Genomic DNA, 18,124 nt, shown 5'->3' on the forward strand with positions numbered 1-18,124 from the left:
TTCTGTGAAACCCTTTTTCCTCCAGCCACATACAGTATACACATCATTGCATGTTTTTTGTAATAGCGGGCAATCTTAAATATCCTAATTATTAAAGCAGCTCCAAGTGGGTAAATGGGCATAGCAAACAATTAATGTTTTTTTAAAGTAATAATAAAACTAGATCTGCCAGCAGTAGTTTTGGCACCTGCCACTAAAAATAATTCAATATTACATTTGAACAAGTGCCATCAAAGACGTGACAATCTATATTCTTTAAACTGTATGATCAATTCTAATATTTTCAAGTTTATTCCCCGTAAGAGAATATTATTAAAGTTGTGAGAGAGAAATTAATGAAGTACTTTATTGTTAACTTCATAACCGAAGGTAAATAAAAAAATGCATTGTAATGGTTTTCTGAAGAGCATGACTACTGGCTGCCAATATCTAAGACAGGTGAACCAAATATATTAATTATATAATGAACTAGGCAATTTTCACAGGTGAACAATATTTTGTATAATTGCTCAAGTGATCTGAGTGGACAGACGAAGGCCTATAAAATACAACTGCATGAGTTGGAATGCATACATGGGTTTGTAGTTGCTGTTGTTTAAGGCTCTCACTAGTGGTTGCCGGAGTGGTTTTGTTAACACAGATTTTCTGCTATGGATCAACAGTGGCGAAGGTTACTATTGATTCAACTGAAATTGTTGCGTATTGGTTTCCTCGTCTTTACTTTTGTTATTTTTGTAGGTTCCACTTGCTGTTCGTCTTCCTGACTTTATGGAAACATGCTGTTGGATATCCAGGTGAGTCAAACTTAATTCAATGTGTTGCTTGAGTCTCAGCTTTGCCTGAGTTTTTCATTTCTCTGTTCGGCAGGATTGAATTCTCAACTTAGTCCACGTAGCTTGCGTTACCACAAGGCTCTTTCACCTCGGGGATTCAAGTCTTCGTCAGCTGCTTTGATGACTAAGAATATTCCCCTTGATGTGCACTCCAATGTTGCTGCTTCCGGCACCTATAAGTCTGTGTCTCAAACCCAAAGTTCACCAACTGGCTCTGTTTCTGCATCTTTGGTCCTACCCCAAAATCTGCAAGGTTTAGATGGTCTTTCAACGCCGCTACAGCTCCAGGGTTCCAATGTTAAAGGTATGGCCGGACAGTCTGCAGGTGGACCAGGTTCCAACAGTCAATATGACTTCACCTATAAGTATCGCACTGCACCGCAAGTTGGAGGTTCCGATCAACTTGTTTCTGCCCAAGGAGGAAGTGGATTTAGTCAAGCTGTTCCAGGGACTTTCTCTACGCTTAACATTGCACCAGCTGTTCTTGGCCAGTCCAGCAATGAAAGATTGAGTTCTAGCAGTTCCCAGAGCGGCTCTGATCTTCAGTTGGGTGGGATGTCTAGCCAGTTGCTCTCTCAAGGGAGTGGAGCCGCTCAATTTCTTGGTGCCTCCAGTCAGCGTGCCCCTGGGTCTCCTGCCCATGCCAAGCTTTTGTCCTCATCTGGAAGGTTTCCCAGCCAGGTTACAAGCAGGCAAGGTTCCCCAAGCCGGTTTACCTCAACTTCTCAGGACAGTTCTAGATCAAAATTGCCAGCAAGTTCTAGTCAGGTTGTTTCTGCGCAGGGAGGAAGTGCCAGTCTTCATGGTTTGTCCTCACAGTCTCGGAGTACATCAAGTCAGTATAACCCTGTGTCTGTTTTTGGCCCCTCCAGTGAAAAGGCTTCCCGCTTTTCACTTGGTTCTGGCTCCCAGGGTGGGCCTAGTCAGTTTCTCTCTGTTCCGGCACAAGGTGTAAGTAGCAATCCTGTTGGTTCGTATGTATCGTCTCAGGGCATCCCCAGTCAACTAGCCTTTGGTTCTCCACAGTATGCAAGTCTATCTATGGCTGCAGCTCAGACTACATCTAGTCAGTCTTCTCGATTGCAGCCTTATGTATCTAGCTCCTCCCAAGGTAGTCAGCACTCTGGTGCAGCTTTGTTACAGCGTAGGTTTTCTGTTCCAAGTGCCCCAACTCCCAGTAAGTCCTTAGCCTCTGGCGGAAGCCTTGGTCAAATTGCCTCTGCTTCCCTGTATTCTAGTACCTCTATGCCATCACCCCAAAGTAGTTCTAGTCGGTATAGTCAAGCTGCTGGCAGTGCCCTTTCCCTGTCCCAGAGCCAGGCCCCCCAAAGATTGCAGCCTTCTGCATCTCTGTCATCCCAAGGCTATCAGACCTCAAGTACACCGGTTTCACAGAGTAGCTCTCAATCTCAAGGTGCCAAGTTCCCCAGTAGGTTCTCCCTCGCATCCGGCAGTGGTCCAAGTCAACTAGTTTCCACACAAGGAGCAAGTAGTTATGTTGGTTTGGCTCTGTCTCCGAGCTCTTCTGCCCAGTATGCCCCTGCACATTCCAAACCTGCTTCCTCACCCTTGGGAGTAAAAAGTCAATTTACCAGGGGTCAAAGCCTTTATGCATCAAGTTCACAAAGCACGGCTGGTGGCTCACTGGGCTCTTCAATTCGTCATGCATCTGCACATAGAGAAGCTGGATCCATTGCGTCTCTTCAGCCTCAAGTTGCTGCTGGCCAGTATGCTCCTAGACCTTCTCTGGATGTTAAAGTGCCTGTGTACCGTCATGACACCTCAAGTGGGTCCTCCATGTCTTCGCGCCTGCAATCTCAGACCTGGCAGCCTACTACTTCTAGGAGGGTATATAGCAGCTCCCCAACTTCTGGTGCAGCTGCGACTCAGACCAGCGTTTCCCCTCAACGTGTCCAGAGTTCCAGTAGGTCCTCTTCTGTGGCCGGAGGTAAAAGTCGACTTTTCACACAGAGTAGGGGTAGTTACACTGGCTCGTCTCAGTCCCTGGGCAGTGTTGGACAGTACACCCCTGGTTCCCCTGCATATACAAAGTTTGGTGCCTCATCTCTTGGTGTTTCTAGCCAGTCTACTAGTGGTCAGAGCTCTTCCAGTCAGTATTCACCACTCTCTACAACTGGAGCTGGTGGACAGCTAACTTCCAGTGGCTTTCTGTCTGCGCAGGAAGAAAGTGGTTCTGTTGAGTCCTCTCACCTGTCTCAAGGTGCTTTGGCCAAGGATGCACTTGCACCTATGGATGCAAGCATGTCTGGTGCTAGTCAGACTGCAGGAGTTTCAAGCGGCATTCCGGTCTCTGATGCAGCACTTCAGAGTGGCTCTTCTGCATTCAGTAGCTTATCCTCCTCGCAAACGTTGAGCGCTTCTGTACCCCAGAGTGCATTTTCTGTAATCCACTTGTTCCCATTTGGACAACCCACTGGTTCCATGACTCAATCTTCAGGCTCAAGCGTCAAAGAAACTTCAGAAGTTGTGTCTTCATCCCAGACTCAAACTTTGCGTGAATCTGCTGGTTTTGGTGCAAGTGTTAAAAGGAAGGGACTGTCCAGTGGCTCCACATCTGTGCTATCCAGTAGCTATGATTCCTCATTTGGCCAGAGTGCTCCAGTCTCCAAGCCGTCTCAGGGCTCCTCAGGTGGATACTATGGGTTTAAGGGCTAATGGGCTTGTGCCACATGATGCTTTGTTGCAACGCTTAATTGTTCTGTTTGATTTGTGCTTCAATAAATGATTTGGAATGATTCCTTTGTCTTGAGTCTTTAATATAATTAGCCTAAAGTAGCTTGTTTAAACCATAATGTACTGCTCCAATGCGTAAGTCAACACATCACTTTTGCGCCGAGAGCGTAAGACACTTGGCGCCCAACACACCTGTGACTCTGGATAATTGCTCTACTGTGATAACCAGATTCTGTGGCGGAAACCTTTTAATACAGTCAATACCTTTAAGTCAAATATTAATTTCTCTAAATGGACCTATGGCATTTCTGTATACTTTGACAGGTTTATTGTCTTAACATGTCACCGGACTTATTTTGAGTGCATCTAATCAAGGGTGTGAAGTGATAGTTCCACCGGGAGTAAATACTGGCAGTATTCACCCTCATGTTAAAATTTGAATCGTCAGTGGATCACAAAGGTATTTTGAGGAATGCTTCTGTGGTTTTGTCTACACGATGGCAGTCCAGGTGTTTGGTTATCAGCGTTTTCCAAAGTATTGAATTTACATCAGGGTGACTAAATTAATTTCTGTATCTGTAAAAACTCTCCAATGGTTTTGCACAGAACTTATTGGGTGTCAGTTTTTTTGAGGTGGCTGTTATATTCATCCTGGAATTAGGTTTGTTTCTAGTGTTTGGATTTTTTAATCTTCGGTTTTGAAATGATTCTGATTGGTCAGGAAGTTGGTGTCAAATATTTTCACACTGTTTTTGTGTCATAACCAACTTCCTTCATAGACATAACTAGTTATCCTTTATTTCTCACATATTTCATGTTGATGAAATTGTGAATGAGGCTTCCTTAGTTAAATATTGATTTCTACCAGTTGTGGTTAATTTGACAGGTGTTACACTGGTATTCTGTTGCACAGAATAAAACCATGGTTCATTTTCACAAGGCTTTGATGTCATTTTATCTTTTCCAACACATCTGTTCTGCGTTAAATCTTGTATATATCACATTAACCGTTGGCTTATCTAGTCTTTAGCCAATTTGTATATTCTCGGCTTGCTGTTATTAGCTCTATGTTGCTCTACATTCCCAGCAAGCTTATACTGCTTAAAGCAAACCGAACACCCCTGCTGAGAGAGGAGGGCTAGATTAGCCAGCATCCATCCCGTTTCTTCTCTCTCTGCTCCTAGATGCCTTTCCTCTCATTAAGAGAGCAAATTTACCTTTACGTAGGTAAAATATATCACAGCGGGGAGCTGGTACTCATGAAAGCTGTGTGTGTGTTTTGTGGGATTCAAAGGTGTTATATATAGCTCACAGGAAGGGCAACAAACAGGTGAGTGATCTTACTGTGTCATGAATTTTCTAACTTCTTAGGGTCCAGTGTGTAGTTCTTTTGGAGGATCTAATGACAGAAATGCAATATAATATACATAACTATGTCTTCGGAGGTGTATTTTTTTATTACCTTAGAATGAGCTATTTCCATCTACATGGACGCATCGCAGGCCGCCTTACATGTTGTTTCTAGAGTAGCCCTAAACGGACAAACTGCTCTACAGAATGTGTTTCTCCTTCAGCAAAGCGAAAACATGACAACATCTTTGGCCTTTGTCAGCCTCTGTAGTGTTTTGAAAGGGAGCCTCACCACTAGAGGCTGCTAAATTTCCATACACTGGACTGTTAAAAAGATATTTCACCCAAATATAAAATAAATCTGTCATTTAGTCAGCCTCATGTTACCCTGTACATGACTCTTAAGTTTTCCGAAATATTTTTCATTTTTGGTTAAGTTTATGAGAGAGAAGAAGTTGAAGGAATAGCAGTGATATAATGAAAAAAGGAGAAAACTAACCTGGATTGTAAACATTCTTATCTCTCTTAATGGAGGAGAAAGACCCTCACCTCACTCTTCATAACTGTATTGATCTTTTACACATCCTTCTGGTTATACCAAGCTCTAGAATATTTTATTGGTTAAAAGTGATGGGGACCTTTAAATATTGAAGTTGAGATCCACTCCTATTGTTGTTGAAATATTGTGCCCTGCAGTAGTTGTTTTTGTCCAGCGGAGGGCAGCAAAAACTAAAGGTACAGGCACAAAGTGATTCCTGTCATACCATCCCATCATCTTAATGTATTACAAAGGATCAGCCCATTTATATGTTACAGTAGCACCTTTGATGCAACAGTCTCTGGCTGAATGTGAACTTGTTTTAATAAATTGTCTCAATTTCACACTATCAGATTTGACATACTTGGTTGAATATAAAGGAATTAAAATAAATTTTATTTTCATTAACTGCACAAATGTTGTTTGGGTGGATGAGAGATGTTTGCGTCATCAAACAGGAGCTGAAGGAGAACGGGGAGCTGGTGTCTGTGTTGAAGGGGGAGAACTGAAGTGTTCCATCATGAAAGAATATGACGATCAAATCACTGATATACCTGCAGATGCACACATGAACCTCAGGACTTCAGTTTGTCTTATTCCATCCAAGTTGGACCTTTATGGAGTCATTGTCAAACATCCCTCAGCACTTTGTTGAACCTGTAAATTCAATAAAATGTGTTTCTTTCACCATTTTGTATTTGTTGCACGTTTTTCGAAACCCTGCTATTGTATTGACGTCCGTCTGAGGTGATCCAATCACTGGTCAGCCGAGACGGATCGCAGTTCACCTGCATGTCTTGTTACCAGTTGCAGATATTATCTACTGACAATATAGAACTGATTCGTGAATTCATGATTAAAGAGTTAATTCATTCTTTGCAGGTTGGTAGATGAGTGCAGGCTTATTTTCTGGATTTGTGTTCTTTCTTATGAGGAACTGAATGATGGATCAACCACAATCATGTACATCGACTTTAATGAATGTGATCTTTCAGCTCCTCCGACGGAAGGATTTCTTATTGCAATTAAAAGACCAATAAATATTCGTCAGCTGTGTTTATTTGGAAAAGTCAACCCACACCTCTTCTGTCTTTGAGCCGAGAGTGAAAAGTGCCCGTTTTCTTTTTCACTTGCACACATGTACACCAAACACACCTGTGCCAACCCAATGATCCTGTGGAGGAAATCTTAAAGATATTTTGACTCATCATGCCAATTACATCAGTCAAAAATGCATTTATCTATAAACAGAGACATGGCAACAAATTCTGTCAGTATTTATTCACCCGCCTGTTGTTCAAATTTGCGACTTTTGTCCGTGGAACACAAAAAGGATATTTTGAGGAATGCCTCAGTGGTTTTGTCTACACAATTGAAGTCAATGTGTTTAGTGTTTGGGTATCAGGGTTTTAATGCAAAAAAATTCTGTTCTGCAGAAGAAAGTTACTCAGACTTGAAATGACATTAAGGTGACTAAATAAATTTCTATTATTTTGAGGTGGCTGTGAAATTCTTCCTTGTATTCGGTTTGTTTCTAGTGTGTTTGGATATCTTTCATCTCAAAGACTGACCAATCAGGATCATTTCAAAAGTTTTGAAGTCAAATATTATTACACAAATATATAATTGATAAGGGTCATAGGCAACCAGCTTCATATATAACTAGTTTAATCTATCCTTTCATTCTTTTCTCACATTTCAGATTAAAATTAATTTAAACATGTAGATGAATTTCTGAATGCGGCCTCTGGTTCTTAATGGTAAATAATATAGATTTCTGCCAGTTGGGGTTATTTTGACAGTTGTTACACTGGTATTCTGTTGCACTCATTGTTTGCAGAGAACAACACTGAGCTAATATCTGCAACACAAGTCACAGGTAAACATTTTCTCTGATGAGCATAATCAGATTCTGTGAATTACATTTCTGTGAAACCCTTTTTCCTTCAGCAACACATACACATCATTGCATGTAATGGTTTTCTGAAGAGCATCACTACTGGCTGCCAATATCTGAGACAGGTGAACCAAATATATTAATTATATAATCAACTAGGCAAGTTTCACAGGTGAACAACATTTTGTATAATTGCTTAAGTGATCTGAGTGGACAGACAAAGTCCTATAAAATACAACTGTATGAGTTTGAATGCATACATGGGTTTGTAGTTGCTGTGGTTTAAGTGGCTCACTGCTGTTTGCTGGAGTGGTTTTGAGAACACAGATTTTCTGCTATGGATCAACAGTGGAGAAGGTTCCTATTGACTTAACTGAAATGCTCTTTTTGTGTTGTGTGTTAGTTTCCTCGTCTTTACTTTTGTTATTTTTGTAGGTTCCACATACTGTTTGTCCTCCTGACTTTATGGAAACATGCCATTGGATATCCAGGTGAGTCTCAAACTTAATTCAATGTGTTGCTTGAGTCTCAGCTTTGCCTGACTTTTATTTCTCTGTTCTGCAGGTTTGAATTCTCAACTTAATCCACGTAGCTTGCGTTACCACAAGGCTCTTTCACCTCGGGGATTCAAGTCTTCGTCAGCTGCTTTGATGACTAAGAATTTTCCCCTTGATGTGCACTCCAATGTTGCTGCTTCCAGCACTTATACGTCTGTGTCTCAAACCCAAAGTTCACCAACTGGCTCTGTTTCTGCATCTTTGGTCCTACCCCAAAATCTGCAAGGTTTAGACGGTCTTTCAACACCGCTGCAGCTCCAGGGTTCCAATGTTAAAGGTATGGCTGGACAGTCTGCAGGTGGACCAGGTTCCTACAGCCAATATGACTTCATCTATAAGTATCGCACTGGACCGCAAGCTGGAGGTCAACTTGTTTCTGCCCAAGGAGGAAGTGGCTTTAGTCAGGCTTTTCCAGAGAACTCTGCACCATCTGTTCTTGGCCAGTCCAGTAATGAAAGCTGGAGTTCTAGCAGTTCCCAGAGAGCCTCTGATCTTCAGTTGGGAGGGATGTCTAGCCAGTTGCTCTCTCAAGGGAGTGGCGCTGCTCAATTTCTTGGTGCCTCCAGTCAGCATGCCCCTGGGTCTCCTGCCCATGCCAAGCTTTTGTCCTCATCTGGAAGGTTTCCCAGCCAGGTTACAAACAGGCAAGGTTCCCCAAGCTGGTATACCTCAACTTCTCAGGACAGTTCTAGATCAAAATTGCCAGCAAGTTCTAGTCAGCTTGTTTCTGCGCAGGGAGGAAGTGCCAGTCTTAGTGGCTTGTCCTCACAGTCTCTGAGTACGTCAAGTCCATATAGCCCTGTGTCTGTTTTTGGCCCTTCCAGTGAAAAGGCTTCCCGTTTTTCACTTAGTTCTGGCTCCCGGGGTGGGTCTAGTCGTTTTGCAGTGTCCCATCTCTCTGGTCCGTCACATGGTGTAAGTAGCAATCCTGTTGGTTTGTATGTACCGTCTCCGGGCAGCCCCGGTCAACTAGCCTTCGGTTCTCCACAGTATGCAAGTGTATCTACATCTAGTCAGTATAATCAAGGCAGTGCAAAGTCTCTGTATTCTACAGCATCTTTAGCTTCACCACAGGCTGTTTCTGGGCAGTATAGGCAAACTACTGATGGTGCCTTTTCTTCCATCCAGTCTTCTCGATTGCAGCCTTCTGTATCTAGCTCCTCCCAAGGTAGTCAGAGCTCTGGTGCAGCTTGGTCACAGAGTAGGTTTTCTGTTCCAAGTGCGTCAGCTCCCAGTAAATCCTTAGCCTCCAGCGGACGCCTTAGTCAAAGTGCCTCTGCTTCCATGTATTCTAGTGCCTCTATGCCATCACCCCAAAGTAGTTCTAGTCGGTATAGTCAAGCTACTGGCAGTGCCCTTTCCCTGTCCCAGATCCAGGCCCCTCAAAGATGGCAGCCTTCTGCCTCTCTGTCATCCCAAGGCTATCAGACCTCAAGTACACCGGTTTCACAGAGTAGCTCTCAATCTCAAGGTGCCAAGTTCCCCAGTAGGTTCTCCCTTGCATCCGGCAGTGGTCCAAGTCAACTAGTTTCCACGCAAGGAGCAAGTCACAGTGGTTTGGCTCAGTCTTCAAGCTCTTCTGCTCAGTATGCCCCTGCATATTCCAAACCTGCTTCCTCACCCTTGGGAGTAAATAGTCAGTTTACCAGGGGTCAAAACCTTTATGCATCAAGTTCACAGAGCATGGCTGGTGGTACACTGGGCTCTTCAATTCGTCATGCATCTGCACATATAAAAGTTGGCTCCAACAGTGCATCTCTTCAGCCTCAAGTTGCTGCTGGCCAGTATGCCCCTAGACCTTCTCTGGATGTTAAAGTGCCTGTGTACCGTCATGACACCTCAAGTGGATCCTCCATGTCTTCGAGCCTGCAATCTCAGACCTGGCAGCCTACTACCTCTAGGAGGGTATATAGCAGTTTCCCAACTTCCGGTACAGCTGAGACTCAGACCAGCGTTTCCCCTCAACGTGTCCAGAGTTCCAGTAGGCTTTCCTCTGTGGCTGGAGGTACAAGTCGACTTTTCACACAGAGTAGGGGTAGTTACACTGGCTCGTCTCAGTCCCTGGGCAGTGTTGGACCGTACACCCCTGGTTCCTCTGCATATACAAAGTTTGGTGCCTCATCTCTTGGTGTTTCTAGCCAGTCTACTAGTGGTCAGAGTTCTTCCAGCCAGTATCCACCACTCTCTACAACTGGAGCTGGTGGAGAACTAACAAATTCCAGTGGCTTTCTGTCTGCGCAGGGAGAAGATGGTTCTGTTGGGTCCTCTCTCCAGTCTCGAGATGCTTTTGCCAAGAAGGCACTTGCACCTATGGATATAAGCATATCTGCTAGTCAAACTGCAGCAGTTTCAAGTGGCATTGAGGGCTCTTCTGCAGCAGCGCTTCAGATGGGCTCTTCTGCTTCCAGTAGCCTTTCCACCTTGCAAGCTTTGAGCACTCCTGTGGATTCTGTACCCCAGAGTACATCTGCTAGTACAGAAGGCGGTTCTGTTGGATCCTCTCTCCAGTCTCAAGGTGCTTTTGGCAAGGAGGCACTTGCGCCTATGGATACAACCATGCCTGTTGCTAGCCAGACTGCAGCAGTTTCAAGTGGCATTCAGGTCTCTGGTTCAGCATTTCAGACTGGATACTATGGATTTAAGGGCTAGTGAGCTTGTGCCATAGGGTGCTTGGTTGCAATTTGATTCAATAAATGACTTGTTATGATTTCTTTTCCTTGTGTCTTTACTTTAAAACTCGAACGCTAGGTTACTCCCATAGTTCAAAACAGAATAATGTACTTCTCTAATGCAAAATTCAACCCTCGCCTCATTTTGCTTTGAGCTGATAGTGAAATACACTTGGCAGATGTGTACACAACACACTTGTGGCTCTAGAAAATTGCTCTACTGTGCCAACCCGAGGAGAAAGACCCTCACCTCACTCTTCATAACTGTATTGATCTTTTACCCTCACACATAAAAGACAAGTTTAAAGTCTTTCCCCATGACATTTCTCTCCTCCCTCTCTCACACCACTTCGTCTCTTATTCAGACTCGCTCCAGAGTATCTTTTGTAGATGGTTATACTTGTACGTTTCTGAATGAAAGGTTGGTTCTCTGTTATGACCAGAGGAACCAGTTGTGTCATACTTTATTTTTTTTGTAGTGTGTTTTGTTGGAAAAAATCCTTGAATGCTAAGAGCTTCTCTTTACTCTAGACTTTCATGATAAGAATTTTTCGTTTTAATTCATGACTTTGTGAATACTCAGGCTGCCAAGTGTGTGATCAGCCATCAGATCCTAGATTAGCTTTTTTTTACATTTCATTCATTTCTGGTTGTAGGAGCCATACTTATTTTATTAAACTTTCCACATGTTCATTTAGATATCATTTTGTTGCTATATTGTTTATTTCTCTGAGTGTGTGTTCTCTATAGGAGCAGAGAAAAAGGTTTTAACAGAATATGCCAGCCCAGACAGGATTGGGGCACTGGTGCGAGAACACACAGTTTTTGACCTTGCGAATTGAGCTAAGATGGCATGGTGCAACAAACCGGCAGGCGGCCTTTAAGTTGTTTGTTTTATGTGACAATTCAGTTTGATTTTGTTTTTGATTGAACAAAAATGTATTATTTGATTTGTGTTCTTAAGAGGAACTGAATGATGGATCAACCACAATCATGTACATCGACTTTAATGAATGTGATCTTTCAGCTCCTCCGACGAAATAATTTCTTATTGCAATTAAAAGACCAATAAATATTCGTCAGCTGTGTTTATTTGGAAAAGTCAACCCACACCTCTTCTGTCTTTGAGCCGAGAGTGAAAAGTGCCCGTTTTCTTTTTCACTTGCACACATGTACACCAAACACACCTGTGCCAACCCAATGATCCTGTGGAGGAAATCATAAAGATATTTTGACTCATCATGCCAATTTCATCAGTCAAAAATGCATTTATCTATAAACAGAGACATGGCAACAAATTCTGTCAGTATTTATTCACCCGCCTGTTGTTCAAATTTGCGACTTTTGTCCGTGGAACACAAAAAAGGATATTTTGAGGAATGCCTCAGTGGTTTTGTCTACACAATTGAAGTCAATGTGTTTAGTGTTTGGGTATCAGGGTTTTAATGCAAAAAAATTCTGTTCTGCAGAAGAAAGTTACTCAGACTTGAAATGACATTAAGGTGACTAAATACATTTCTATTATTTTGAGGTGGCTGTGAAATTCTTCCTTGTATTCGTTTTGTTTCTAGTGTGTTTGGATTTCTTTAATCTCAAAGACTGACCAATCAGGATCATTTCAAAAGTTTTGAAGTCAAATATTATTACACAAATATATAATTGATAAGGGTCATAGGCAACCAGCTTCATATATAACTAGTTTAATCTATCCTTTCATTCTTTTCTCACATTTCAGATTAAAATTAATTTAAACATGTAGATGAATTTCTGAATGCGGCCTCTGGTTCTTAATGGTAAATAATATAGATTTCTGCTAGTTGGAGTTATTTTGACAGTTGTTACACTGGTATTCTGTTGCACTCATTGTTTGCAGAGAACAACACTGAGCTAATATCTGCAACACAAGTCACAGGTAAACATTTTCTCTGATGAGCATAATCAGATTCTGTGAATTACATTTCTGTGAAACCCTTTTTCCTTCAGCCACACATACACATCATTGCATGTTATATAGTAGGCCGTCTTAAATATCCTAAATATTAAAGCAGCTCCAAGTGGGTAAATGGCCATAGCAAATAATGAATGTTTCTTTAAAGTAATAATAAAACTAGATCTGCAAGCAGAAGTTTCAATATTACCTTTTACAAGTGCCAAAGACTTGTCAATCTATATTCTTTAAACTATATGAGCAATTCTAATATTTTCAAGTTTATTTTTAAAGTTAAATAAAAAAATGCATTGTAATGGTTTTCTGAAGAGCATCACTACTGGCTGCCAATATCTGAGACAGGTGAACCAAATATATTAATTATATAATCAACTAGGCAAGTTTCACAGGTGAACAACATTTTGTATAATTACTTAAGTGATCTGAGTGGACAGACAAAGTCCTATAAAATACAACTGCATGAGTTTGAATGCATACATGGGTTTGTAGTTGCTGTGGTTTAAGTGTCTCACTGCTGTTTGCTGGAGTGGTTTTGAGAACAGATTTTCTGCTATGGATCAACAGTGGAGAAGGTTCCTATTGACTTAACTGAAATGCTCTTTTTGTGTTGTGTGTTCGTTTCCTCGTGTTTACTTTTTTGTTTTTGTAGGTTCCACTTACTGTTTGTCCTCCTGACTTTATGGAAACATGCCATTGGACATCCAGGTGAGTCTCAAACTTAATTCAATGTGTTGCTTGAGTCTCAGCTTTGCCTGAGTTTTTCATTTCTCTGTTCTGCAGGTTTAAATTCTCAACTTAATCCACGTAGCTTTCGTTACCACAAGGCTCTTTCACCTCGGGGATTCAAGTCTTCGTCAGCTGCTTTGACTAAAAATATTCCCCTTGATGTGCACTCCAATGTTGCTGCTTCCGGCACCTATAAGTCTGTGTCTCAAACCCAAAGTTCACCAACTGGCTCTGTTTCTGCGTCTTTGGTCCTACCCCAAAATCTGCAAGGTTTAGATGGTCTTTCAACACCGCTGCAGTTCCAGGGTTCCAATGTTAAAGGTATGGCCGGACAGTCTGTAGGTGGACCAGGTTCCAACAGCCAATTTGACTTCAACTATAAGTATCGCACTGGACCGCAAGCTGGAGGTCAACTTGTTTCTGCCCAAGGAGGAAGTGGCTTTAGTCATGCTTTTCCGGAGACCTTCTCTGCACCATCTGTTCTTGGCCAGTCCAGCAATGAAAGATTGAGTTCTAGCAGTTCCAAGACCGGCTCTGATCTTCAGTTGGGTGGGATGTCTAGCCAGTTGCTCTCTCAAGGGAGTGGAGCCGCTCAATTTCTTGGTGCCTCCAGTCAGCATGCCCCTGGGTCTCCTGCCCATGCCAAGCTTTTGTCCTCATCTGGAAGGTTTCCCAGCCAGGTTACAAGCAGGCAAGGTTCCCCAAGCCGGTTTACCTCAACTTCTCAGGACAGTTCTACATCGAAAGTGTCTGCCAGTTCTAGTCCGGTTGTTTCTGCACAGGGAGGAAGTGCCAGTCTTCGTGGTTTGTCCTCACAGTCTCGGAGTATGTCAAGTCAGTATAGCCCTGTGTCTGGTTTTGGCCCCTCCGGTGAAAAGGTTTCTGACTCTTCACTTGGTTCTGGGTCCCAGGGTGGGTCTAGTCAGTTTGCAGCATCCCATCTCTCTGGTCTGGCACAAGGTGTAAGTAGCCATCCTGTTGGTTTGTATGTACAGTCTCAGGGCAGCCCCGGTCAGCTAGCCTTTGGTTCTCCACAGTATGCAAGCGTATCTATGGCTGCAGCTCAGACTACATCTAATCAGTATAATCAGGGTAGTGCAAAGTCTCTGTATTCTACAGCATCTATGGCTTCACCGCAGGCTGTTTCTGGGCAGTATAGGCAAACTACTGATGGTGCCCTTTCTTCTATCCAGTCTTCTCTATTGCAGCCTTTTGTATCTAGCTCCTCCCAAGGTAGTCAGAGCTCTGGTGCAGCTTTGTCACAGAGTAGGTTTTCTGTTCCAAGTGCGTCAGCTCCCAGTAAGTCCTTAGCCTCCGGCGGACGCCTTAGTCAAAGTGCCTCTGCTTCCCTGTATTCTAGTGCCTCTATGCCATCACCCCAAAGTGGTTCTAGTCGGTATAGTCAAGCTACTGGCAGTGCCCTGTCCCAGAGCCAGGCCCCTCAAAGATGGCAGCCTTCTGCCTCTCTGTCGTCCCAAGGCTATCAGACCTCAAGTACAACGGTTTCACAGAGTAGCTCTCAAGGTGCCAAGTTCCCCAGTAGGTTCTCCCTTGCATCTGGCAGTGGTCCAAGTCAACTAGTTTCCACACATGGAGCAAGTAGTTACGGTGGTTTGGCTCAGTCTTCGAGCGCTTCTGCTCAGTATGCCCCTGCATATTCCAAACCTGCTTCCTCACCCTTGGGAGTAAAAAGTCAATTTACCAGGGGTCAAAGCCTTTATGCATCAAGTTCGCAAAGCACGGCTGGTGGCTCACTGGGCTCTTCAATTCGTCATGCATCTGCACATAGAGAAGCTGGATCCATTGCATCTCTTCAGCCTCAAGTTGCTGCTGGCGAGTATGCTCCTAGACCTTCTCTGGATGTTAAAGTGCCTGTGTACCGTCATGACACCATAAGTGGGTCCGCCATGTCTTCGCGCCTGCAATCTCAGACCTGGCAGCCTACTACTTCTAGGAGGGTATATAGCAGTTTCCCAACTTCCGGTGCAGCTGCGACTCAGACCAGCGTTTCCCCTCAACGTGTCCAGAGTTCCAGTAGGCTTTCCTCTGTGGCTGGAGGTACAAGTCGACTTTTCACACAGAGTAAGGGTAGTTACACTGGCCTGTCTCAGTCCATAGGCAGTGTTGGACAGTACACCCCTGGTTCCCCTGCATATACGAAGTTTGGTGCCTCTCTTGGTGTTTCCAGCCAGTCTACTAGTGGTCAGAGCTCTTCCAGTCAGTATTCACCACTCTCTACAACTGGAGCTGGTGGACAGCTAATATCTTCCAGTGGCTTTCTGTCTGTGCGGGAAGAAAGTGGTTCTGTTGGGTCCTCTCTCCAGTCTCAAGGTGTTTTTGCCAAGGAGGTACCTGCACCTATGGATACAAGCATATCTGTTGCTAGACAGACTGCAGCAGTTTCAAGTGGCAATCAGGTCTTTGGTGCATCACTTCAGACTGGCTCTTCTGCATCCAGTAGCTTATCCTCCTCGCAAGCTTTGAGTGCTCCTGTGGATTCTGTACCCCAGAGTGAATTTGCTATTAGTCACGTGTCCCCTTTTGGACACCCCAGCGGTTCCGTGACTCAATCTTCAGGCTCAAGCGTTCAAGCAGCTTCAGAAGGTGTGTCTTCATCCAAGGCTCAAACTTTGCGTGAATCTGCAGGTTTTGGTTCAAGTGTTGAAAGGCAGGGAATGTCTGTGCTATCCGGTAGCTATGATTCCTTATTTGGCCAGAGTGCTCCAGTCTCAAAGCCATCTCGGAGCTCCTTGGGTGGATACTATGGGTTTAAGGGCTAATTGGCTTGTGCCATATGGTGCTTTGTTGCAGTGCTTAATGGTTCACTTTGATTCAATAAATGTTTTGGAAGGAATCCTTTGTCTTGCGTCTTCACTGTAAAACCTGAACTATCCAGATTTGAACTTAACGCTTTTGCTAAAATTATTACAAGGTTTGTTGACTACACTAGCTAAGAATATGTCTGCAGTTTTTAACATTGGCTGACGTTAGCGTTTTGAGACAAACCGAATGCTGTCAATTGTGGAACTTGCAGTGCAAATGTAAACGGGCTAATTGCTCATAGTTTGAAAAGCCGTAACCCTTTATCTTCACTATTGAAATGTGCAAGCCTCGCTTTTTCAAAACTAAAAGTCTTAATTCTGCCTCTTACCCCACTACACTGAAACAAGACAAATGCATGTTTTTAAAGTGGATGCATTATGCAGTTTCTGCAACTCGCATTCATCTTGGGTACCTACTGTATACAGTATTGCATCTGAATATCTTTGAGCCTTTAGTTTGATCACATTTATAGATAAAAACATTCCGAAAAGTCAGGCAATGTTATTGAGCAAAGAAATACGAAATCATACATCAAACTCGTTTTTTTAATAGTTGATCATGTCAAGAATGAGAAACATTGGAAAGGGGTCCCAGTGCATGAAACGGTGGCAGCTTAAACATGCACTGCTGAGCCAGGCATAATTGTCTTTATTGGGTTTAGTTTCTACCCATTTTAAACCTTTTAAGGACAGGGTGCATGGTGGGGGGGAGTAGCTCTTAGGGTGAGATGAAGAGACAGGTTTTTTTGTGCTGCAGAACAGACACGTGAGAAGATTGTGACCTTGCCTTTCCCCTGAGCATCATTGGAGTCAATCTGCAAATGTGCTTTGTCTTTTTAAATCTTCACAATTAGTCTGCTGTAGTGATTTAAGAAACTCGAAATTTTTAATGGCAAAGTGTAGCATATCTAGAAAGGTGCAGAATAGTTAGTGTTTCATCAAAATATAAAAGTAGTGAAATTTTGTAAAATAATTACAAAGTAAAATGTTTGGTAGCAATAACTACAAATACAATTAAGTAAAATACAGACTAGGAGAAAATTCCAATGTGAAATTCTTCAAAAAGAAAGTTTATAATCTTGTAGTCTTTTTTTAAAATTGTCTTGTACAATTAAACAAGGACCATAGTTTGATTTATCATTTTAGTGATTTATTTAATTTCATATTTGATGTTATTTCAGTGGCTGTTCGTCTGTTTACGTCGGCTGATCCTGGCATAAGACCAGATATTTTTCAGCTACAATAAAACAGTAAGTATTTGTTACCAATATCGCATCTCGCAGTCAGGGGTTTGTCGGGACACAGCTAAATGTGTGGTCAGGTGACTTCCAGACGTGTTATAAGCTCCACAAACCCCCCAGCAGCTCGTGGGCTTTGATCTTTAGGAAAAATGAAGATATGGCAGGCCTTGCACACACACAGTTTTATGACTGTAATGCTACCTGACTACTTGAAGATTCTTGTGTTAAAATCAGCGCTGTGGCTGGAAGAATTTTGTTCAACTTGAACCATCATTGAGTCAGAGGAGAGAGTCATAAGTTTATTCATGGTTTATTGGATTCAGGAGAAAATGGGAGTACAACCCACCACCATTTCTAAAGATTAAGCTGTGTGTGAAAATTATGGCTAGGGGTAAGTACATGTTTACATCACATGTGTTTTTTTTGCTAAGGCCTTCTAATAGTAGACGATTTTTACAACAGGCGGTGTAAACCGGTTGGTATATACAATACAAACATTACAAACCATTTTCATTTCTATTTCAAACCGTTTAGACATATACAAACATGTAATCTGAGGCTTTCATTAGAATTATGTTTATTGTAGTTCTTTGGGAATTTGGCGAATTCATGGCTTTCAGTGCAAATATTACGTAACATCCTCACAGCTCATGCTGTGAATGGTTTAGCCTATACATGTTCAAACTTATTTTCTTTATCGGAAAAATAAATGGGATATTTAGCTCGCCAACGCACCCTGATACTGCACTTTGCAATGCTCGATCCTGATTGGCTCGCTCGACAATCTCTTTAATAAAATAATTTCATCTGAAATGAATTTTTAATGTCTACTTATTTATTTGATAAACA

The 18,124-nt window shown here is 42.6% G+C and overlaps 3 protein-coding genes across 3 annotated transcripts; all 3 read left to right on the plus strand.

Moving 5' to 3' along the window:
- Positions 1–495: 495 nt before the first annotated feature.
- Positions 496–3,604, plus strand: LOC306905576 (uncharacterized protein). Its single transcript, XM_079476276.1, has 3 exons — positions 496–670; positions 739–794; positions 868–3,604. Exons 1-3 carry the CDS (start codon positions 651–653, stop codon positions 3,507–3,509), a joined length of 2,718 nt encoding a protein of 905 aa, XP_079332402.1. The 5' UTR covers positions 496–650; the 3' UTR covers positions 3,510–3,604.
- A 3,906-nt stretch (positions 3,605–7,510) lies between these two features.
- Positions 7,511–11,634, plus strand: LOC306905578 (uncharacterized protein). The gene is made up of 3 exons (XM_079476278.1): positions 7,511–7,669; positions 7,748–7,803; positions 7,877–11,634. The coding sequence occupies exons 1-3, from the start codon at positions 7,650–7,652 to the stop codon at positions 10,516–10,518; spliced, it is 2,718 nt and encodes a 905-aa protein (XP_079332404.1). The 5' UTR covers positions 7,511–7,649; the 3' UTR covers positions 10,519–11,634.
- Positions 11,635–12,918: 1,284 nt separating this feature from the next.
- On the plus strand, positions 12,919–16,079 carry LOC306905579 (uncharacterized protein). Its single transcript, XM_079476279.1, has 3 exons — positions 12,919–13,058; positions 13,136–13,191; positions 13,267–16,079. The coding sequence occupies exons 1-3, from the start codon at positions 13,039–13,041 to the stop codon at positions 15,990–15,992; spliced, it is 2,802 nt and encodes a 933-aa protein (XP_079332405.1). The 5' UTR covers positions 12,919–13,038; the 3' UTR covers positions 15,993–16,079.
- The last annotated feature ends 2,045 nt before the right edge of the window (positions 16,080–18,124 follow it).

The sequence above is a fragment of the Barbatula barbatula genome (genome assembly GCF_947034865.1).
Source record: "Barbatula barbatula genome assembly, chromosome: 16".
NCBI lineage: Eukaryota > Metazoa > Chordata > Actinopteri > Cypriniformes > Nemacheilidae > Barbatula > Barbatula barbatula.